The sequence below is a fragment of the Mustela erminea genome, chromosome 9 (assembly GCF_009829155.1).
Source record: "Mustela erminea isolate mMusErm1 chromosome 9, mMusErm1.Pri, whole genome shotgun sequence".
Taxonomy (NCBI): domain Eukaryota; kingdom Metazoa; phylum Chordata; class Mammalia; order Carnivora; family Mustelidae; genus Mustela; species Mustela erminea.
The window spans coordinates 55,648,840-55,672,310 of NC_045622.1; the positions used below are offsets into that span (position 1 = coordinate 55,648,840).

Genomic DNA, 23,471 nt, shown 5'->3' on the forward strand with positions numbered 1-23,471 from the left:
GTCGGGGGGGTTGTGGAGATAAACAATTAGAAGATAGTATGATTAGGCTAATACAGGCAGGGAATGTCTAACTCAGACTGTCGATGTCAGAGAAGGCTTCCTGGAGCATACTTCAGCTGAGAAATGAAGGGGCATGACAGAGTATAGTCAAAGGCAACAGCAAATACAAGAGTCTGAAATAAAGAAAGTATGAAGTAAGTTTGAGATCATGAGAACATAGAACTGCAAAGAAAGAATGATGGGTTGTCCCACTAAATATGATATTAAACTGAGCTCTTCAAAGCTATTGTTTTTCTCAGTAATCAACTTAGCCTGATTTCTCCTCAGGTATGTTTGAGATGTAGTGTTAGGAAAAACCCTCAACCTGTTACCTAAAGTTACAGTCTGTCAAGAATAGGTTATGCATGGGTAACCAAATAAAACAAGATTATTTTTCTTTGCAAAGCTATAAAAAAAAATCTTTGGAGTGCAAATTAATGGTTCTAGCCATCATTCTTCACTCCCATTGGGTAAGAATTACTTGACTCTACTCTGAGGAACACAGTGTCAAACGTTCATAGACTCTTAAAAAGACTGTCCAAGTTGAAGAGGATCTTAAATGTGGTTCAGTCCTTCTCATTGTGTATGTGAGACAAGGTTTGGGGTGTTAAAGTAATGTGTTTTCAAATCAAAGCCACACTCAGATTAGCTGTTGTGGTGCACTGCTTCCTTGTCCCACTCTACATTGGCAGTTCATTTGTGTTCTCAGTGGTTGTTTATCAACTTCCTCGTGATGGGGGAAGATTTATGCCGGAATGAAGAGTGTAGGAAACATAAAGTGAATGATATTTGGTCTTAGCTTTTAGGTAGGTCCTAGGCTAAAGAAGAGAAAACTTTCCAAACAAATGTTAGTGTGTAATGAGTTCAGTGTCACCAGCGGAATGTACAAGAAACTGGGAAAACTAATGACCACTTCTCTTAGAAATTTGCATTCCTTGACTTACTGAGCAAATTGAAAACTGAGAATGGTGTCCACGTTTGGTAGTCAGCCTTTGATATTCATTATAGGGAATATAGCCCATACAATAAAGAACTTGTAGAAGGAGAGGAGCCTGTTCTTCTCCAGCTACTTCCATGTCAGAAGTGAGGAACAAGAAGCAATGAGTCTGAGAACAAAGGCCATTGCATGGTTGCTTATCCAGTCAACAAGGGGTCTTCTTACTCACTAAGGGCAGCCCTATTACAAACCTGAGTCCAAGCTCCTATTTTGCACCATGTACTGGTTTTCCAGAGGGTTCTTTGTCTTTCTTTTGTGATTTGTATCACTTTTGTTCTTAATTAAATATAATACATATGTACGTTACAGAAAATTTGAAAAATACAGACAAATGTGAATGGGAAAATGCAAATCCCTCATAATTCCAAGGGTGATGGTCTTGCAAATGATTTCTTTCAAGACCCACTGCCCTGAGGAAAATCACTGAGACATGATAATGTAGGGAAAAGAAATAACTGCTATTTAAGGTTGTTTTCCAATTGCCTATATCAAGAGAATAAAACTCAAATCTGCTGGCTTTTCCCTGCCATACAAAAAGGGAATTCGTGGTAGTGAAAGCAGGCTGTCTCTCTCTTTCTCATTATCTGTCTTCAGTGTTGATTTTGGAATCACTTGAGCCCCTACACATACACCCCACAGTCTCCTGATTCAGCTTCTCTGTGTGCAGCCTCTAATGTCAGTGGCAAGACCTGCCCAGCCACACTACCCAGTTCTTGTCTTTCCCCCACAGATGAGGAGAGAGTGATTGGCTTTGCCTCGGTGGACCTCTCCCCGCTTCTTTCTGGCTTCCAGTTTGTCTGTGGCTGGTACAACATCACAGACTTCAGTGGAGAGTGTCAGGGGCAGATAAAAGTTGCTATCTCCCCTCTAGAGAGTTTGATGCACTTCAAAGAAGAAAAACAATCAAGACGTGGGGTAGAGACCCTGGGATTGCTGGTACGTATGCTGATTCATGGTCTTAACCAGTAAGCGTTCTGCTGAGCCAAATCTGTAAGAAGATCCTTTACATGTGTTTGGTGCTCTCCAGCTTACAAAACACATTATGTATTTGTGTCTCATAATGACCTCATGACCTGTTTAGGATGATAAAAATTACACAGTGGTGACAAAGTGGAATTACACAAGGGTGACAGACGCACAACTCTGAATATATTAAAAACCACTGAATTGAACAATTTCAAAGATGAACTTTATAATACACTGACTGTATCTCAATTGAAAAAAATTTTTCTACTTGAGTGTAGTTGACACACAGGGTTACATTGGTATCAGGTGTACAACACAGTGATTGGACAAGTTTATATGTCATGCTATGCTCACAAGTGCAGCCACCATCTGTCATCATACAGTGCTATTACAGTACCATTGCCTGCATTCTCTGTGATGTGCCTTTTATTCCCGTGACTTATTCATTCCATAACTAGAAGCCTGTATCTCCTACCTACTTCACTGATTTTGCCCATCCCCGTCCCCTCTAGCAACCATCAGTCTGTTCTCTGTATCTATGGGTCTGTTTCTGCTTTTTTCTTAATTAATTTGTTTTTTAGACTCCACATACAAGTGAAATCATAGGGTATTTGTCTTTCTCTCTTACTTCACATAGCATCATACCCTCTGGGTCCATCCGTGTTGTCACAAATGGCTGTATCTTAATTTTTAAATAAAATAAGATTAATTGCAGCATGGAGTTTGAAACCACATTGGTTAAACTTTTTAAAAACTCTTATTACCTTAAAATCCTTGTTCGTTCTTTCTTTTAAGGTTTTATTTATTTTTCCGAGAGAGAGAGAGAAAGCACACAAGCAGGGGGAGCAGCAGAGGGAGAGAGAGAAGGAGGCTCCCTGCTGAGCAAGGAGCCTGATGCTGGACTCCATCCCAGGACCCTGGGATCGTGATCTGAGCCAAAGGCAGATCATGCTTAACTGACTGAGCCACCCAGGCGTCCCTAAAATCATTGTTCTAACAAAACAATGAGGATAAAAAGATAAGATGAAACCAGAGAGGGAGACAAACTATAAGAGACTCTTAATCATAGGAAACAAATTGAGGGTTGCTGGAGGGGAAGGGAGTGGGGAGATGGGATAAATGGATGATGGACATTAAGGAGGGCACGTGATATAATGAGCACTGGGTATTATATAAACTGATGATTCACTGACCTCTACTTCTGAAATCAGTAATACATTATACGTTAAATTAATTGAATTTAAGTAAAACGTTTTGGGATGCCTGGGTGGCTCAGTCAGTTAAGCATCTGCCTTCAGCTCAGGTCATGATCCTGGAGTCCTAGGATCAAATTCCGTATCAAGCTTCTTGCTCAGTGGAAAGCCTCCTTCCCCTTCTGCCTGTTGCTCTCCCTGTTTGTGCTCTCTCTCTCTGGCAAATAAATAAAATCTTTTTTAACTGTCAAATAATATCATTGTTCTGTCTTATAGAAAAAATAAAAAGAGAAGGAATGGAAAGAGGGGAATCAGTGATAGTAAGAACACTCAGGGAGTTAACTATAAAAGAATTTTCCAGACTGTCCCAGATGAGGGAGCTCTATCAAGACAAAGATTCTAGGGTGGGTTTTTTTTTTTTTCATCTCTGTTATCATGCATGCCTGGCCCAGGTTCTGGCAGGGTGGGCATCTCTCTCATGCATGACTGGGTGAGAAAGTGACAGAGTTAAACAGTCACTGTATAAGAAGGTCTTTTCTTCACGTTAGCCCTGTAGTCATGAGGTAAGAAATACCACTTCACATGTAAGGTAAAATGATATCCAGTCTGGAGTTCACAAACTAGCTGGAAGAGCCAAGCATAAATACAAATAAAGCAACTAAAAAGTAATCTGATAGCATGGTATGTAAAATGGGAATAATAATAGTACCTATCTTGTAATATTATTGTGAAGTTCAAATAAGAAAATGCATGTAAATTTCTTAGTATAGCATTCAACACATAGAAAGTACTCAGCAAATTATATTTATCTACATACAATAAATTTTTTAAACACAAATTTACAAACTTATTTGTATTTCTTTGTTCCAAAAGGATTTGTGGTGACAGGCATACCATTTTTCTCATTGTTTCTACAGAACCCAGTATATCGCCCCTTTTCCTTCCCTGCCTCTGCATTCCTCAGCAGCATTGCAAGATGGACCCCAGAACAATTTGCTCACACCTCATCAAAGGAACTTGATTTCTCCTCTCCTGAGAGGTGAGTGAATTTTTGATGGGAAGAAATAGAGTTGAAAGTCTGCTAACTGGTTTGTCATCTCTCCTTACTTTATTGGAGGAAGAAACTAGAGACAGGGAAATAGCTTTGTTCTGTCACAACTGCTGGGAACTCCAGGATCCTATGAAAGCAAATTTTTTTTTCTTAAGATGGAAACTTGAACTTTTACTGCTATCAGAAGGGTAGCTTCAGTGGAAAGGATGCGGTTCTCTTTTCCTTAGAGGCCTTTAACTTTTAACGTTTATCCCTGAAATCAATCATCAGCTATCTGAGATTTTTCCCTTTCCAAACGTAGGAACCAGGATATTTTATGAAGAGCAACTGGCCCATCCAGATGCTTCACCTCGTCAACCATAGACACGCATATGGATGACGGAGCTAGAGCATATTCCATTCTCTCAAAGGAAGAAAACAGGAGTAAATCTTCATGACCTTAGATTACGCAAATGATTCCTTACATAAGAGACAAAAAGCAGAAACAACAACAAAAAAAGTAAATTGGATTATAAGATTAAAAACTTTCATGCCACAATTAAGAAAATAAAAAGGCAACCTATAGATATGATGAGACATATCTAGAATATATAAAGAATTCATATATATATATATATATATATATATATATATTTCCTATAATTCAATAATAAAAAGCAAATAATAAAAAAGCTTACCCAAGTAAGCATGGACCAAAAGAGGCGCCTGGGTGGCTCAGTGGGCTAAGCCTCTGCCTCCAGCTGGGGTCATGATCCCCAGGGTCCTGGGATCAAGCCCCAGTTGGGCTCCCTGCTCAGTAGGGAGCCTGCTTCTCTCCTTCCTCCCCACCGCCCTGTGCTCATGTTTGCTTACTCTCGCTCTGTCTCCCTTAAATAAATAAAATCTTAAAAAAAAAAGACAAATGATCTGAATAAACATCCAAAGAATATCTGAAAACATCCAAAGAAGATACACAAATTATCAGTAAGCGCATGAAAAGATATTTAACATCATTAACCAGGGTGCCTGGGTGGCTCAGTTGGTTAAGCAACTGCTTTCAGCTCAGGTCATGATCCTGGAGTCCCAGGATCAAGTCCCACATCGGGCTCCCAGCTCCATGGAGAGTCTGCTTCTCTCTCTGACCTTCTCCTCGCTCATACTCTCCTTCACTGTCTCTCTCTCAAATAAATAAATAAAATATTAAAAAAAAAAATCATTAACCATCAGGAGAATGTAAATGAAAGCCATAATGAGATACCACTTCACACCCACTACAATAACTGTAATCAAAAAGACAAATATCACAAGTGTTGGGAGAATGGGGAGAAACCAGAACCCTCATACATGGTTGGTGGGATTTTTTAAATTTATTTGTCTACTTACATATTTATTTATTTATTTTTAATGATTTTATTTCTTTTTTTGACAGAGAGAAAGACAGTGAGAGAGGGAACACAAGCAGAGGGAGTGGGAGAGGGAGAAAGAGGCTTCCCACTGAGCAGGGAGCCCGAAGTGGGGCTCAATCCCAGAATCCTGGGATCATGACCTGAGCCAAGGGCAGGCACCCAATGACTGAACCACCCAGGGATGGGATTTTAAAATGGTGCAGCTGCTTTGTAAAACAGTCTGGCACTTCCTTTTAAAAGGTTAAACATAGAGAAATCATTTGATCCAATAATTCCGCTTCTAGGTATATACCCAAGAACAGTAAAATAATATGTCTGCACAAAACCTGTACATGAGTGTTTGTTAGTAGCATTGTTCCTTATGACTTAAAAATGGAAACAACCAGGGGCGCCTGAGTGGCTCGGTGGGTTAAGCCTCTGCCTTCAGCTCAGGTCATGATCTCAGGGTCCTGGGATCAAGTCCCGCATTGAGCTCTCTGCTCAGCGGGGAGCCTGCTTCCTCCTCTCTCTCTCTCTGCCTGCCTCTCTGCCTACTTGTGGTCTCTGTCAAATAGATAAATAAAGTCTTTTTTTAAAAAAAAATGGAAACAACCAAAATGTGCATCATCTGATGTATAGAAAAATAACTTGTTATCTCTACATAATGGAGAATTATTCAACCACAAGAAGGAATGAATTACTGATATATACTATAGCACGGGTGAAGTTTAAAAACATGCCAAATGGAAGAAGCCAGTCACAAAAGACTCTATACGGTTATTATTCCATTTATATGAATTATTCAGATTGGGCAAATCTACAGAATCAGAAAGTAGATTAGCAGTAGCCTGGAACTAGGAGGTTTGGGTTGAGGGTTTGAGGGAGTGGAGGAAATGTGGAGTGATTGCTTATAGGTATAGGGTTTCTTTTTTGGGTGATGAAAATACGTGGTGATGGTTATACAACTCTGAATATACTAAAAACCATTGAGTTGTACACTTTCACTGGGTGAATTGTATGTGAATTATATCTCGATGAAGCTAATATTTAAAGAGAAGACAATTATTGCTGGAGTCAAGTTCATGAATACCTTGCAAAGAAATTTGAAAATTTTTTTATAGATTTAACAAAACAAAACACCGCAGCTATGTCAAATTCAGTGCCCGCCCATCCCATGGCTGGCACTGGCCCAAAAGGCTGCCACAGAAACACTGTGATCCATGGGCCTTGATCCCGACTGTGCTGGGCCTCAGGGATAAATTTGGTCACAGACACCTTGTGCCACCACCCCCCCAAAAAAAGAGCGACCAAAGCTAGAAAGGAACAACAGTGATTAAATAGGGAATAGATTAGTGCACAAATGCTTAGAACAGTGCTTGGCACATTAATAAGGACTCCATAAATAGTGTTGTTCTTATTGTTATTTCAGACCTATGTTTTTAAAAAAATCACTCAGGCTATCGCGTGGAGAATTTATAAAAGAGAATAGGTAACACTTTGGAAACAAACAGAGGACCAGATGGATTTAACAGATATATTAAGGACATTCCATCCTAAAACAGTAGATTACACATTCATTTCAAGTGCACATGGAACGTTCTCTAGAATAGATCACGTATCAAGCCACAAAACAAGTGTCAACGAATTTAAAAAGATTGAAGTCATGTACATCTTTTCTGACCACAACACTATGAAACTAGAAATCAACCATATGAAAAAAAACTATAAACATCACAAACACATGGAGGTTAAATAACATGCTACTAAACAATGAATGGATCAACCAAGAAATCAAAGAAGAAATCAAAACATATACAGAGAGAAATGAAAATGAAACACAGTGGTCCAGAATCTTTGGGATGCAGCAAAAGCTGTTCCAGGATGCAAGTTTAGAGCAATACAGACCTACCACAAAAAGCAAGAGAAATCTCAAATAAACAACCTAACCTTACACCTTTGGAGCTCAAAAAAGAACAAACAAAACCCAAAACCAGCAAAAGGAAATTAATAAAGATTAGAGCAGAGGCAAATGATAGAAAAACTAAAAAAAGAATAGAACAGACTAATGAAACCAGGAACTGTTTCTTCAAAAAAAAAAATCAACAAAATTGATAAACCTCTAGCTAGATTCATCCAGAAAAAAAGAGAGAGAGAAAGGACTCAAACAATATCACAAATGAAAGAGGAGAAATGATATCCGATAACACAGAAATACAAATAATTATAAGAAAATACTAAGAAAAATTATATGCCAACACATTGGACAACCTCGAAGAAATGGATGAATTCCTAGAAACATATAACCTACCAAACTGACACAGAAATAAATAGAAAATTTGAACAGACTGCTTATGAAATTGAATCTGATCAAAAAACTCCCAACAAACAAAAGCCAAGGACCAGACAGCTTTCAGGTGAATTCTACCAAACATTTAAAGGAGTAAGGGGCGGGACGCCTGGGTGGCTCAGTTGGTTGGACGACCGCCTTCGGCTCAGGTCATGATCCTGGAGTCCCGGGATCGAGTCCCGCATCGGGCTCCCAGCTCCATGGGGAGTCTGCTTCTCTCTCTGACCTTCTCCTCGTTCATGCTCTCTCTCACTGTCTCTCTCTCAAGTAAATAAATAAAATCTTTAAAAAAAAAATTAAAATAAAGGAGTAAGGGGCAACTGAGTGTCTCAGTTGGTTATGCATATGAGACTTGATTTTGGCTCAAGTCATGTTCTCACATTTGTGGGATAAAGTCCTATGTTGGGTGCTGCACTTAGCTTATAGTCTGCTTAGGACTTTCTCTCTCCCTCTCCATTTGCCCCTCTCCTTGCTCATGTTCTCCCCCTCCCTAAAGTAGCAGAAAGAAATTAAGAAAAACAAAAAGACAATCCCATTTACAATTGTACCAAAAATAGTAAAGTAGTTAGGAATAAATCTAACCAAAGAGTTTGAAGGACCTATACTCTGAAAACTATAAAATACTGATGGAAGAAATAGAAGATGACACAAAGAAATGGAAAGACAAGGTCTCCTGGTTGGCTCAGTTGGTTAAGTGTCCAAAACTTAATCTCAGCTCAGGTCTTGAGCTCAGGGTTGTGAGTTCAAGCCTCACATTGGGCTCCACGCTGGGTGTGGAGCCTACTTTAAAAAGTGAAAAGAAAAATGGAAAGACAATGCATGCTCATAGATTGGAAGAACAAATACTGTTAAAATGTTTATGCTACCCATGGCAGTCTACACAGTTAAAGCAATCCCTATCAAAACATCAATAGCATTTTTCACAGAACTAGAACAAACAATCCTAAAATTTGTTTGGAACCAGAAGAGACCGAAATAGCCAAAACAGTCTTGAAAAAGAAAAGCAAAGCTAGAGGCATCACAAATCTGGACCCTCAGTTTGTATTACAAAGCTCTAGTGGTCAATACAGTGTGGACTGGTACAAAAATAGACACACAGGCTAGTGGAATAGAATAGAAAACCCAGACATAAGCTCACATTTATATTGTCAGTTTTCAATAAAGGAGGCAAGAATATGCAATGGGAAAAAAGCAGTCTTTTCAACAAATGATGTTGGGAAAACTGGACAGTAACATGCAAAAGAGTGAAACTGGACCACTTTCTAACACCATACACAAAAATAAGCTTAAAATGGATTAAGGACCTAATTATGAGACCTGAAACCATAAAAATCCTTGAAGAGAACATAAGCAGTAATTTCTCTGACATTAGCTATAGCAATATCTTCGTATAAGTGTCCACCTAAGCAACAGAAACAAAAGCAAAAATTGTTGGGACCACATCAAAATAAAAAGTTTCTGCGCAGCAAAGGAAACAACCACAAAATTAAAAGACAGCCTACTAAATGGGAGAAGACATTTGCAAATGGTGTATCCAATAAGGGGCTACTATCTAGAATACATAAAGAACTTATACAACTCAACACCCAAAAAACAAATACTCTGATTAAAAAATGGGCAGAAGACAGGAACAGACATTTTTCCACAGAAGACCTACAAGTGGCCAACAGTGACATGAAAAGATGCTTAGCATGACTCAACATCAGGGAAATGCAAATCAAAACCATAATGAGGTATTACCTCTCACCTTCAGAATGGCTAAATCAACAGCACAAGAAACATATTGGTGGGCACCTGGGTGGCTCAGCGGGTTAAGCCTCTGCCTTCAGCTCAGGTCATGTTCCCAGGGTCCTGGGATCGAGCCCCACATCAGGCTCTCTGCTCAGCAGGGAGCCTGCTTCCCCCTCTCTCTCTGCCTGCTGCTCTGCCTACTTGTGATCTCTGTCTGTCAAATAAATAAATAAAATCTTTAAAAAAAAAAAAAGAAAACATATTGGCAAGGTTGTAGAAAAAAAGAACCCTTGTGCACTGTTGGTGGGAATGCAAACTGGTGCAGTCACTGGTGAAGACAGTATGGAGTCTCCTCAAAAGTTAAAAATAGGGGGACACCTGGGTGGCTCAGTCGGTTAAGCGGCTGCCTTCAGCTCAGGTCATGATCCCAGAGTCCTGGGATTAAGTCCCACATCAGACTCCTCGCTCAGTGGGGAGCCTGCTTCTCTCTCTGCCTCTGCCTGCCACTCAGCCTGCTTGTGCTCTCTCTCTGACAAATAAATAAATAAAATCTTTTAAGAAAAAAAAAAAAATAGGGGCACCTGGGTGGCTCAGTTCATTGAGTCTGCCTTCAGCTCAGGTCATTGTCTCAGGGTCCTGGGATTGAGCCCCATATCAGGCTCAGCTTCTTTGTCTCCCTCTGCCTATTGCTCCCCCACTTGTTTGTCCTCTCTCTCTCTCTGTCAAGTAAATAGATAAAATCTTTTTTTAAAAAAGTTAAAAATAGAACTGCCCTATGTTTGAGGAATCACACTACTGGATATTTACCCAAAGAATACAAAAACACGAATTCAAAGGGCAAAAGCCTCATGTTTATTTTTTATAATAGCAGCATTATTTGCAATAGACAGACTATGGAAGCAACCCAAGTGTCCATTCACAGATGAATGGATAAAGATGGGGGGTGTGCACGCATGCACACACATACACAATGGAATACTATTCAAACATTAAAAAGAATGAAATCTTGCCAGTTGGAACAACATGGATGGATCCAGAGTGTATAATGCTGAGCAAAATAAGTTAGAGATGGGGTGCGTGAGGGGCTCAGCGGGTTAAGCCTCTGTGTTCAGCTCAGGTCATGATCTCAGGGTTCTGGGATGGAGCCCCACATCAGTCAGGCTCTCTGCTCAGCAAGGAGCCTGCTTCCTCCTCTCTCTCTGCCTGCCTCTCTGCCTCCTTGTGATCTCTCTCTCTCTCTCAAATAAATAAAATCTTTTAAAAAAAAATAAGTCAGAGGTGAATAGCATATTTCACTCCTGTGTGGACTGTAAGAAACAAAGTAAACAAAAGGGGAAAAGAGACAAACCAAGAAGCCAACTCTTAATTGTAGAGAACGTATTGTTACCAGAGGGGAGATGGGTAGGGGGATGGGTGAAACCCTGAAGGGGACTAAGAATAGACTTATCCTGATGAGCACTGAATAATGTACAGAATTGTTAAATCACTCTGTTCTACACCTGAAACTAATACAACACTGTATGTTAACTACACTAGAATTAAAGAAGAGAGAGAAAAATAAAGGGGTAAGACTGAAGGCAAGATTATTTGGAAGATAGTTGTAATCCAAGCCAGAATCATGGTAATGGGAATGGATTTGCAGTGCCATTTTATTTGTTACTTGTTGATTGTCACATTAGGAGTTTTCTTATTTCTTATTCTGGCCCCATTTATTCCTGACAGAAGCAGTACCACAAGAAGTCAGGCATCACGCCATGAAGAGCATGTGCAGAATATCCGCCGATTTCATGAATCCCTGCAGCAGGGAGAGGCGGTTTTGCCACGTGATGACAAACTGACCACATTGCCTTTGTCCTCCCGTACTTCCATTCTGACTTCTCTCAGGTAAGGCCCGGTGCTGAGGAAAGACACAGGAAACCATAGTGAAGCACAAGGTAACTGGCAGTGGCAGCTGGCAGGACTGCTTTTCTGTCTGCTGCCGTGGCCCTGAGAGCTTAGGAGGGACTTTTGTCTAGGTTAATGCTGAATTGGACCCTGGAGCCTCTCAGGATTCCACATAGATCAACCTTTCTCAAGCGTGGGGCCTTCTGTTCCTTCACGGGCTCTATTACTGGTCCACCTAGTAACACAGGAGCTTGAGGTTATTCACCAGACATAATAACCACCTCACATCTATATAGTTTCGTATCTACTTTAAAGTTACAGAGCCTCATTCTGCCCACTGTCTTCTCACAACCACCGAATTCTTCCAGACCAGCATCTGTCCTGTTAATGTTTCCCTATCACTTTCTTAATTTAGTCAGCATCTGAGCCAGAGAAGAAAGGCCATTATAGATCATCTGAGTCAGCCCCTGGGTTATATAGTAAGAAGTGTGGTGCTGTGAGGTCTTGGCTTCAGAGTCCAGTAGTCTTTTTTTTTTTTTTTTTTTTTTTTTAAAGATTTTATTTATTTAGGGACGCCTGGGTGGCTCAGTTGGTTAAGCAGCTGCCTTCGGCTCAGGTCATGATCCCGGCGTCCTGGGATCGAGTCCCGCATCGGGCTCCTTGCTTGGCGGGGAGTCTGCTTCTCCCTCTGCCTCTGCCTGCCATTCTGTCTGCCTGTGTTCACGCTCTCTCTCTCTCTGACAAATAAATAAAAAATAAAAAATAAAAAAAATCTTTAAAAAAAAGATTTTATTTATTTATTTGACAGGCAGAGATCACAAGTAGGCAGAGAGGCAGGCAGAGAGAGAGAGGAGGAAGCAGGCTCCCCACTGAGCAGAGAGCCCGACGTGGGGCTCGATCCCAGGACCCTGGGATCATGACCTGAGCCGAAGGCAGAGGCTTTAACCCACTGAGCCACCCAGGCGCCCCTGGAGAGTCCAGTAGTCTTGGCTTCCGATTCTGGCTCTGCCATTCCCAGAGGGGGAGATAGCCTGTTACCGGATAATTATAATGATGTGAGGTAAGAGCTGCAGGTTTTCTGGCCAAGGGTAGATGGAGGAATAAGTAACATTCTAAGTTGGTAATGGGAAGATTTAAAGAAGTCACACTTGAACTGGTCTTTGAAGGAGCAGGTCAATGAATTTGAAAGACATTCTATGCAGAAAACATGCTAAGACCCAGAGGGATGAAACAGCAAGTCAAGTTTGGAGGAATACCAGCAGTACAGTTAGGATACAGCTGAGCATAGGATGTAAAAAGCAACAGGCCTAGTCAGTTGAGCATCCAACTCTTGGTTTCAACTCAGGTCATGACCTCTTGGGTTGTGGGATCAAGCCCCACTTTGGGCTCCATGCATTGTTGGGAGACTGCTAGAGATTCTTTCCCACTGCCCCTCACCCGACTCACATGCGCTGTCTCTCTCGCTCTCTCTCTCTCTCTCAAATCAATCAGTCTTTAAAAAAAAAAAAAAAAGATGTAAAAAGCAGGACAAGTTCTGTGGGGCCATCTTGAAGGGCCTTAAATGTTAGTTAGGAGTTTGGCCTTCAAGAATGAATGATTCTCAAGTGGAAAGTGATGGGGAGGGGAGGAAGAGAATGTGTAAAGTTGAGGGGGAAATATTTGACATTTTGTATTCGGAAAACTAACTAACCTATTATTTGGTTTCCTAAAGCAAACTCAGAAAAGAAGTGGCAAAATGTTTTTGATTAGTGGAACATGTGTTAAAAGAATTGAACAGTCACACTATAGACTATGGGAAACTGTTCAGATTTTTATATCACAAGAAAGTGGTATGCTCAGATTCTCATTTTAGATTCTCAGCCAGAGACTGTAGGCTATTTAAGTAAAACCATTAAGAGTGTGGCTGCATTTTATTGGGTCATTCACTGAGAAAAGAGAGAATGAAACTCTCCTGCACCCTAGAGCAGTTTCTCTCCGTGTCGGCACCACTGACTTTTGGGCCAGATGCTTTGCTGCAAGGGCTTGTCTTGTGCATTGTAGGATATTTAGCAGCAGCCTTGGCCTCTCTCCACAAGATACCAATAGCACCTCTCCCCTGACTGTAACAACCAAAAATGTCTCCACACGTTGCCAAAAGACTTCTTAGGGCCAAATTGCCAGGCTATAAACCATTGCCCTAGAGGAGTGGTTCTCAAAATTGGGTGCTTTTCAGAATCACATTAAGAGTTTGTTAAAACAGCGATTGCTGGACACACCTATGCAGTTCCTGATTCAGTAGGTTCAGGATAGTGCCTGAGAATTAGCATTTCTAATAAGCTCTCAGATGATAGTGATGCTGCTAGACCTCGAAACACATTTTGAAAACTGCTAGTAGATGAATTCCCTACCCAGTGGAGATGAAACAAGATACCAATTTCACGTGACTTCCTTGGGTTCACAGAGCCCTAAAACTGCTTCATTTGAGTCGCAGCAATACTATGAGGCCTGCAGAGCAAATATTAATAAACCTTTTTACAGATGAGAAAATTGCAGCTTAGTGTTAATAGTTTCTATACCCAGCATCTCTGACAAGGCCAGCTGGGTTTGCACATTTTCTCAAGTTCCGCCAGGTTCACAGTTGTTTGCATGTTCCTGCTACAGGTAGCATGTGGTGTACACCCAGATGTAGACACTTAAGTGTCTACACCTAAGTAAGTCCACCATATTTTGAGTTGTGGTCTCTAGTGACAGATTAAGGATCAGCATTGTGCTCCCTCATTTAATTTGAATTTGACTGTAGGACATGCAAACTGTAGTTCCTAACAAAGGATAGAGAGACCTTCAGTTTACCTCACAGGTACTTAACTTCTGTGTTTTGCCATTGCACCAGGCACAGTGAGTGAACCAGAGAAAGAGAGAAGTTTGAAATACTGTCTTCTGTCACCAAGTGCTCACGGCCTAGTTTGGGAAACTGATACGTAATGAGAAAACTAAAGGGAAATCTAAGACAAAAGGTTGATGGAGATGCCAAGAGTGAAGGAGTTCAGAGGAGAGGTGGCCCAAGGATTTGGGTTGATGGACTTTTGGAAAGGAGAAATATGAGCACTTTAAAAGTTAAATAGCATAGGGACACAGCAAGGGGAATAGATTGAACTCAGGTTCCAGGATTCAGAGGTATGAGGCCGAAATGAACCCAGCTGGGACAGAACCCATCTATCATCATTGAGAAAGCCCTACGCTGAGTACAGCAGATGTAAAGGGAGCAGCACACAGCTCATAGTACATCAGGGGAAATGGATATGATTGGAGAGTACAGAATTGTGGAGCACAAAAGGGGACCTCTTAACCCAATTTAGAGGTTCAGGGAAGACTTGGCTAGGAGAGGTCACTTACTTGAAGGATTGGGTATGGTTATTGAGTAGCAAAGGCCAGTGTTAGTCCAGAGTAAGGCCTTCCTCTGTCAGAGTAAAAGGATGTGAAGACTAGGCATGAATGGTAGTCAAGAATGGTTCCTTCCCTACAGGAGGTGGGGGTTTTACTGGACATCAGAAGAGGAATCTCATTAGCCAGACAGAGGGAAGGAAAGTTGTCCTGAGCAGCAGGATCATAGTCTGGTAAAGGATGAGTTGATGGATTGGAGAGGGAGGGCAGGGTCAGTCCTAGTGTTAATAGACCAAGTGAAGTACTAGAAGTACTAAGCTCCTGGGAAGCCGTGGACTGTCAGGGAAATGCAAAGATGCTTGTAATCCCAGTGAATGACCCTTTGGTCTTCTCCCTTTTTTTACAGGAGGAATCTGAATGAGCTAGATCAGATCCAGCAGTACTTCAGTCAGAAGCTCTCCAAGCCTTTACTGCCCCTCAGTCCTCAGAGTTATAGCATCTTGCAATGTCAGGAGAGCCACAGGGATCATCGTGGACCTGGAGACAGCAGCCTAGACCCAGAGAGCCAGAGCATCCTGGAGAAATCCAATAACCTGGTGTTGCAAGTCAGCTCCTTAATCACGGGTATGGCTCAGGGCCCCTCTTGTTGAGCAGTTATGCTCCCTGGGTGCCTAGTCAAAAAGCATTTGAATGTCTGCCCTCAGACAAATCCCCATGACAAACAGAGACCAACAGCTTTCCCAATCTGATTTACTTACTGTCTTCCTTCTGGAAGGAGAGATGTAGAAGCATGGCACAGAAACATGTGAAGTGGAAAGAGCATCATACTGAGAGGCAGGAGACTCAAGTCAGGTCTTTGGTGGCTTGCTGGCACAGGCTTACTATTTGACACTGTTTACCCTGACCCCTTTCCTTTCTTGAGGTTTCCCCAGCCAAAAAAAAAAAAAAGACTAGCATGGATTAGGTGAGTTCTTCAGTAGCAGTTCTTAAGCTTGTGCAACCCTGTTTTCAGGGAAAAACCAACTACAGATTTATTTGAAATTGTAATTCTCAGAAAGCAGAAGTCTGCATATTTAGCAGGTACCTCGTATGACTCTAGATGTTGGTGGTCCGTAGTCGACCCATCGAAAAACCCCGTAAAGCGGTGCTCCTCACCTTGGCTGCATATTGGGGTTCTTGAGGGAACTTTTCAAATTCAGGTGCCCAGGCTGCACCATAGGTTAGTTGCAACAGATCTCTGAAGATGGGACCCAGGCATCAGTGTTCATAACTCCCACGTAATTCCACTGTGCAGCCCAGAGCCTGTTGCAGAACAAGTATTTCTCAGACTTGCCTGAACATATAAAAAATCACTGGGTCTTACTCCTTTCTCTTGAGTCAGAATGCAGGGTTAAAACCTGGGAACTTATATATCAGTTTGGGGAGTTGTGAGAAAACAATTAGATCAGTATCTTTAGCCATCACTTGGGTGTCATTTTTGTTCAAGGAAGAGATGCTTATTGTACACAGGGATGAATAAGTTCAGTTTTCTTTGTTTAAAGGGGAGAGCAGCCACCATGATTGATCATAGATACAAACCTCTTTCCTGTCCTCTTGCCCAGAGAGCTGACCTGTTGGTAGCCAGGGCTCCAGAGGTACATGCTGTATTTGGCTTCTACTTGCTTGGAAATATTCAGTCGTCTATTTACTGAGCAGCAATTATGCCAGGCACTATGTGTTACAAGTTCTAGGAGGATAAAGTGGTGGACAAGACAGGAATTGTCTTTGCTTTCATCAGGCGTACATTCTATAGTCAACTGAAGAAACTGCCTCCTAGAAAGAAAGCATAAAAGCAAAACAGAGGGAGGTTTGTTTGGAGTAAAGGTGAAAGCAGATTGGGAACCCCTTAAATGGGTATATTAGGAGAGTGAATGAGAGAGATGATTGGATCAAAGAAAACAGTTTAAATGAATAAACTCCTCCAGCCTCCATCACGTCTCAGTACACTTTTGAAGACGTCATTAGACAAGTAGATACAAGTGAAGCTTGAGAGTGAGTTAACTGAGTAGAGATCTCATTTATGGCACATCTATGTGCCAGGTCCTTTGCTGGACTCTAAAAATGCAACATGAATCAGACACATGGTCTCTGCCTTTGAGAAGCTCACAATCTGATGGGGGAAATATACACAATAGCATCTTAAGTGCTTCTTTATAGAACAACACTGTCTAGCCATCCCACAGGTGATACACCTGGGAAGGCTTCCTGGAGGAAGTGCAGTAGAGCAGGGCCTTGAAGGATGGGCTGGTTTGTAAAAAGCAGAAAAACTGCTCCAAGACAGAAAGGGTAGTTTAGGCAGGGGGATCAGGATTAACTAACCTGCTTCCTGGTTCCTCTTCCTGTTTGTAGGTAGGGATGTTCCGTTTTCATACATCTACACCCCTTTGAGACTTGACAATTGTTAATGTATTAAATTCAGCCAACACCTCAGGTAGGCTGAAGATTTCCATTTGGTGCTGTGAGGGAGTTATGACCCCATACTCAAGGAGTCAAATTTGCCTTTTCTTCTTAGATAACCATGCAAACAAACCATTTACTAAGCCTATTGATTTATTCCCTCCCATTTAATTGCAAAACCATTTGAAATGACTGGTAGCTTCTATTTATTGCTTATACATGTGCCATACCACTTATGCCCATTTATCGCATGTATTCTTTACCATAACTCTGTGCAAAGGGTGATGTTAATCACATTTTTTGAAAAATTTTTATTTATTTTTATTCAGTTAGCCAGCATATATAGTATATCTTTAGTTTTTGGTGTTATGTTCAACAATTCATTAGTTGCGTATAACACCCAGTGCTCATCACCACACATGCCCTCCTAAATACCCAACACCTGGCTACCCCATCTCCCACTCCCCTGTTAATCACATTTTAAAGATAAACAGGGTCAGAAAGGATAGTTTGCTCATGACCAAAAAGTTGCTAAGTGACAGTCGAGATTTAAATCCAAGACTGACTGGACCCGAAAGCCTCTGCTCTCTCCACACACCATGCTGCCTCTGTTTTCTCTGTAAACCTCCCCTGCCTTACCATTTGGGTAACAGATGACTTGGTTTTATTTTCCAAGTAAAATATATAGTTCTAATAACTGTCATCAAATCTCATTTTGATTTTTAATATAGGTAATTACTGAAGTAAATGGAAGCATGAACATGCCCGCCAGGACTCCTAGCTCCCAAGAATTCCTGAGCAGATAGTCTCTGAAAGCCTTTCCACAGATGTAACCACAACTATAAACAGATTAGATTTTGGTCCTCTGATGTTAGAATAAAGTGCTAGAAATTGTATACTGCCTTGAATATAGTTTCACTGACTCGGGTGGATTAATGTAAGATTTGTTCAAAGTCTGATTGCAAGAATACATCTGAAGCTAGAGCCTAGCATGGGAAAATTGAGTGGTCTGTGGCCCTTCCTTGTAGTAAGATATCTGTTGCTGTTCAGATCTGCAGACTATCACCAAGAATACTCAAGCATCTTTGAGTTCTCACCGAGCCAGGAGTAGAAGCGGAGAGGTTCCCACCCTACCAGATGGTCAGGACATAGTGGTCATGGAGGAGCGAAGCACAACTCCAGAACTGCCATTGGCAAGAGCTCCGGATGGGGGCAGAAGCCCCTTAACTCGCCCTACTCTTGAAGAGACTTCAAGTGGAAGAGGAATTCTCCATGAGTCCCTGGGCCACACAGTACCCATTACAAGGATGCAGAGCAGTGAAGAAACTGAGGCAGGCCAAGCCTACAGTGATGAGGAATATGAAGAAGACATCATTGAGCCCAGGACCCTCAATGATATCACCACCGTGACAGACAAAACTAGCCCTTGGTCCAGTTTCATGTCAGACACAAGTGAGGTTAATGAGGTGCATAGGGAAGGCCCTTCTTGTTCTTCTTCAAAGTATTTCCCCAGAGATGAGCTCAAGGGCAAAAGTAGCCCTCTGTCCAGTCCAGGAAGGGCAGTTCAGCCCCACCTGCTTGGGCAGGGTTCTTCTAGCCAAAGTCTTACTGCTTGTGAGGGTGAGGCTTCTCACTCTAGGGATGGAGAGCCTGCTTCAGCAGACCCTCATCTCGTCTCACAAGTGACTGTCTCAGAAGCCCAGCAGAGCAAAACTTCTGTTGGACTGAGCTCGCCAAGAGCAAATCAGGACCAGGAGTGCAGGCTAGAGGCGCAGACTGAGAATGAAGCTGCCTCCAGTGAACTAAGTGACTCTGCTGATAGCTTCAAAAAATTCCCTCTCCACCTAGCCTCCCGGAGCAGGAAGGAAAGCCATCGGGGGCTACCTATCAACTGCTCTGAGATCAGGCAGAACCAGGCAACGTCTGGAACAGAGGTGTCCACGAGGCAGAGCCTCCTGTATCCTTTGGTATTTCCCTCAAGTAGCCCCTTAAGTCATTTGTAGGCATTTTGGACACTGGCACTTGGATAGCCTAGCGTGTGTGTGAGCAGGGGCAGTGGCCTTCCTCATGTAATGCACTGGGAGGTACAGGAAGCCTCTTCCTTCAGAATACTCACCAAGGCTTTAAGGTGCTTTGGTGCTATATTAATATCCGCCCTTGAAGCATGATGCTTTGAATTGGGTGTAAGTGTTGGTAGCACATTCATTAGCCTAGCCCAGCCTGATTTACTGGATCAGTCTATTGGGTATTTTACATTTGAAGGTAGTGTTCTGGATGTAAGGAATGAGACCATTAATCTCAGGTGAAATCAAAGTGGAGGGTGAGAGGGGAAAGGAGAGTACCAGCACTGATTAAGTATTTACTATGTGCCAGGCACTTTACATAACTTTTTCATTCACTGTTCATAAGTCTAGAAGGTCAGTATCATCATTTCTATTTTGCATGTAGGGAAACTGAGGCTCAAGTTTGTAGTAACTTGCCTAATTAATTTTTTTTTATAAGAAATGCAAGTGATAGGGAAAAGGAGAGGAAGAGGGCATGGTTGAAATGTACTTGCCCAACTCTCCCTCCCCCTCCAGAATGGCAGTGTTGAGTGGGGGAAGGGATAGCTAACGTTCCCCATTCCTGCTTTGAAACACAGATGAGCATGTTATGGGAAAAAGAAATCACTTAGGACCATTGGCAGCCCTCACGTTTGTTGCCTAACCCACCAATCACATCAGTGCCGCCAGCATCCCATAGTAAGCAGGGGTTACTGTGCAGGTGTTGGTGAAGGAGGCTGTTTTACTGAAGAGATCTTTCTCTCCCAGAAGCCAGGGGGCCTGTTTTTTACCCTTCTAGACCCTGTGAAGTCAGACCTTTAATTTAACCTTTCTGAGCCTCAGTTTCTTTCCCTACACAATGGAGACATCAGACTGTACACTCCCCAGGTAGGTCAGGGACCTTGTCTTTTTCTGTATCCCCTGTACCAGACACAGCACAGAGGAGGGATCAGTAAATATAGACTGAATTGAACTGAATTTCACAGGATTCTTGAGAAAATCAAGTCAGATTGATTCTTGAGGAAATTAAATGAGTACCCACTACATAAATGTGATTCGTGTTGCAGAGCAGAGAGAAACTAAAGGGTAGGCAGGCAATGGGGACTCAGAAAAGACTGAAACCATGAAATGGCTGGAGTCTGACACTGAAAGGAGACTACCTCCAATGGAGTTCCTTCCTGGCTTCTGACGCTGCTGCCTTTACAGCCAGCTTACTTGTGCTCAGAACGCATATGGTCTGTGCTGGAGCAGTCACTTGTGCCCAGGTACTAAGGATACTGCTCTAATTTGGACCTTCCCAAGTAGTAATTCATCAAAAATGGGTGTTGCCAGGCTGTGTGCTGCTACTGAAAACAGATTTGAAATAGACCTTACTCCAGAAGTTCCCCTTATGAGGTAGGGACAGGCAGTGATACAGTTTCTTATTCTAAGTGCTGTGATGAAACATGGACAGAATGCTAGGGAACAAGAGGAAGAAGCTCTTGTAATACTGTTTGGAGGCATTCCAGTAAGAGAAACAGTAGAGCTGGACCTTAAAGATGAATAGGCATTCTGTAGGCAGAGGGGAGAGAAAGATCTAGTCACAGTGAACTGCGTGTCCAGAGGCATAGCCAGGTGAAAGAGCCTGGCCTGTGGGCAGCGGTTCACTCTGGGTAGAGCCCAGAGGTATGTGGAATGGTGAGAGGTGAGGCAGGGCTACCTCTGAGAGCCTTTTATGCCCAGCTAAGGTGGTTGGACTCTATCCTGTAACCAAGTTCAACTTCAGTGTCCTTATCTTTAAAACAGAGATAATAATAGTACTTCTCTTGTGGGATTATTGTGAAAAGTCAATTAACAGTGTAAACTACCTAGCAAATGCCTGGTACATAGTGTTCGGTAAATATTAACTGGTAAGCAAGCAGGAGTGTGATTGGTCAGGTTTACGTATTAGAAAATTAGAGGGTGGATGATGGGTTAGATGAAGGGAAGGCCAGAAACAAGGAGACAAGGTGGGAAACTTGAAATAGTAATAAAAGATAAAGTGTGACCTAAAGCATAGTCTGCTTTATGGTGAAGAGGAGGGGCACAGATTGGAGAATTAGATAGGGGCAGGGAAGAGGAAGAAGGAAATAGAAAGGATGGCTTGGAGAGTTCTGTCACAAGTTGCTAGGTAAGCGAGGTGATTGACTGGATAGAGAACAGCACAAAAAAATAGTTTGTGGGGGAGGGGCACGTTTCCACTTCGGACCTGTGTGCCTGTAAGACATCCTGGAGGACACCAGGTATAAAGGTAGGTGCCTCTGAAAACAGATGAGGGCAGCATGGAGAGCGTGGAAATGGAGAAGTACACACACAAGATGGGGCCCTGAGGAGTCGCCAGCTGTAAGCGCTGAATAAGACACAACACAGAGGAGGTGGAGAAGAGCTGGTTGGAGATGGAAAAGCAGGACAGAGGCCGTGCGGGAGCAGAGTTTCAGGGAGAAGTAGTGGTCAGTGCTCTGACACTTCAGACAGGTCCTATAGAATGTGGACTGATGGTGGCATTAGCGTTGAGGAGGATGGTGCAGAGGTGGGAACAGAAGGCAAACTTCAATGGCAGGGAACCTGAGGGGTAAAGACAGTGAGAATAGGAACCTTTTTCCCATGAACCAGGAAAATAAGAATAGCTGATGTTTAGTGAACACTTGCATCTATAAAGTCATGTAATCCTCAAAAGATACCATTGCTATAACCAGGTGAAAAAATAGGTGCAAAAAATGAATTTTCCCGAAGTCACTGTCTAAAAAGTGGCTGCGATGGGGAGCTTTGGAGCTTCAGACACATCTGTGACCCCTCATAACAAAGCTTTTCCTTCCCCACAGCATCAACTAACTGGAAGAGTCCCCAGTAGTCAGAGCAGCCAGATCCTGCTTCACTTGGGCCTCTAAAAAAGGCTTGGGTAAAAAGGCTCCTCTCCTTCAGGGTCTCCACCTCTTTATAGAAAAATCAGGGATTTGAGCCAAAGCAGGAAAGGATGCATTTCATTCATTCAGTAGACACTTACTGAGCACTTACTATATCCCAGGTACTATGCTAGGTGACAGGAATATGACTGTGAAAAAGAGATCAATTTCCTCTACCCTCTGGGAGTTCAAAGTCTAGCCTGGAAGAACCATGATAAACCAATTCGAACCAGAACCATATTTGGCTTATTGGACAGAAACAAAAAAATTAGAACACCAGAATAGCCCCCTCCCAAATGGAATCATTGCTTTGAGTGAACAGATGTTATTGGAACACAGGTGTTCTTGCACAGTACTGGATTAAGTCAGAGGATATGGAGAAGTACAAGATGTGGTACTTGCTTCTAGGGCTCAGATGCAGACCGGGTAGACAAGCCGTACAGAGAGCCCCTTCTATAGAGTCCTCATTCCTGGGTGTTGTAACTGGCAGGACACTGCCCTTGAAGCCGCCTTTCCACCCTGACCCTGTCGGACTCTCAGGTCAGTTTTGGGTCAGCAGGTCCTCAGCAAGTTGAATGAAAATGAAAAAACAAATTGAAATGTTGCTGCCTATCAGCCTCAACCCTATCAGGGCTCTAGGGAAGTAGTGAGGTAACTGATGGAAACTGCCCTTGCCTTTGAGAAGTTTCTGGAAGGAATACTGAAACAAATCAAGACTCCTAGCAGAGTAAAAACAAGCAGTATCTTGTGTTGCAGACTGCAGGAATCACAATGGGCTGACTTTAGGAGAGGCTTCCAAGAGGAGGAATTATTTTAACTAACACTTGCAGAAAGTATAGACTGATTTGTTAGGGGTGGGCAGGGTCTTCCAGGCAGAAGGCACCACTGGAGCAGAGGTTTCATGGACAAGAATAAGTTGGAGGAACTGAGTGGGGGTGACCAAGCCCAAGGGAGATGCTAGTCTGGCAAGGGGGGAGATTTCTAGGTAATTGTGTCCCTTAACTACCGTCTAGGCCAGAGCCCATTGTGGTACCCAACTTCTTTTTGCCTCCCCAGCAGTTGGAGGCCTCCATGCGGATGCTCTCACTCTCTGCAGCTATGCCACCACCAGCCGCAACAGATCAGGTAAGAACAGCCAGC

At 42.4% G+C, this 23,471-nt stretch overlaps 1 protein-coding gene and 1 non-coding gene across 11 annotated transcripts in view; both read left to right on the forward strand.

Annotated features, from left to right (window-relative positions):
* The window catches only part of C2CD3 (C2 domain containing 3 centriole elongation regulator), a 146,818-nt gene that overhangs the window by 105,643 nt on the left and 17,704 nt on the right, over positions 1-23,471 (forward strand). For 5 of the 10 annotated variants that reach the window (XM_032358931.1, XM_032358936.1, XM_032358932.1 and 2 more), the window contains exons 27-32: positions 1,767-1,972; positions 4,113-4,234; positions 11,411-11,572; positions 15,339-15,556; positions 18,419-19,325; positions 23,345-23,456. In XM_032358931.1, coding sequence (XP_032214822.1) covers positions 1,767-1,972; positions 4,113-4,234; positions 11,411-11,572; positions 15,339-15,556; positions 18,419-19,325; positions 23,345-23,456 — 1,727 coding nt within the window. The other 5 variants (XM_032358935.1, XM_032358937.1, XM_032358939.1 and 2 more) reach the window with 3 other exon arrangements.
* Positions 6,751-6,887, forward strand: LOC116600471. Its single transcript, XR_004289672.1, has one exon. It is a non-coding gene; the product is annotated as a small nucleolar RNA SNORA5 (small nucleolar RNA).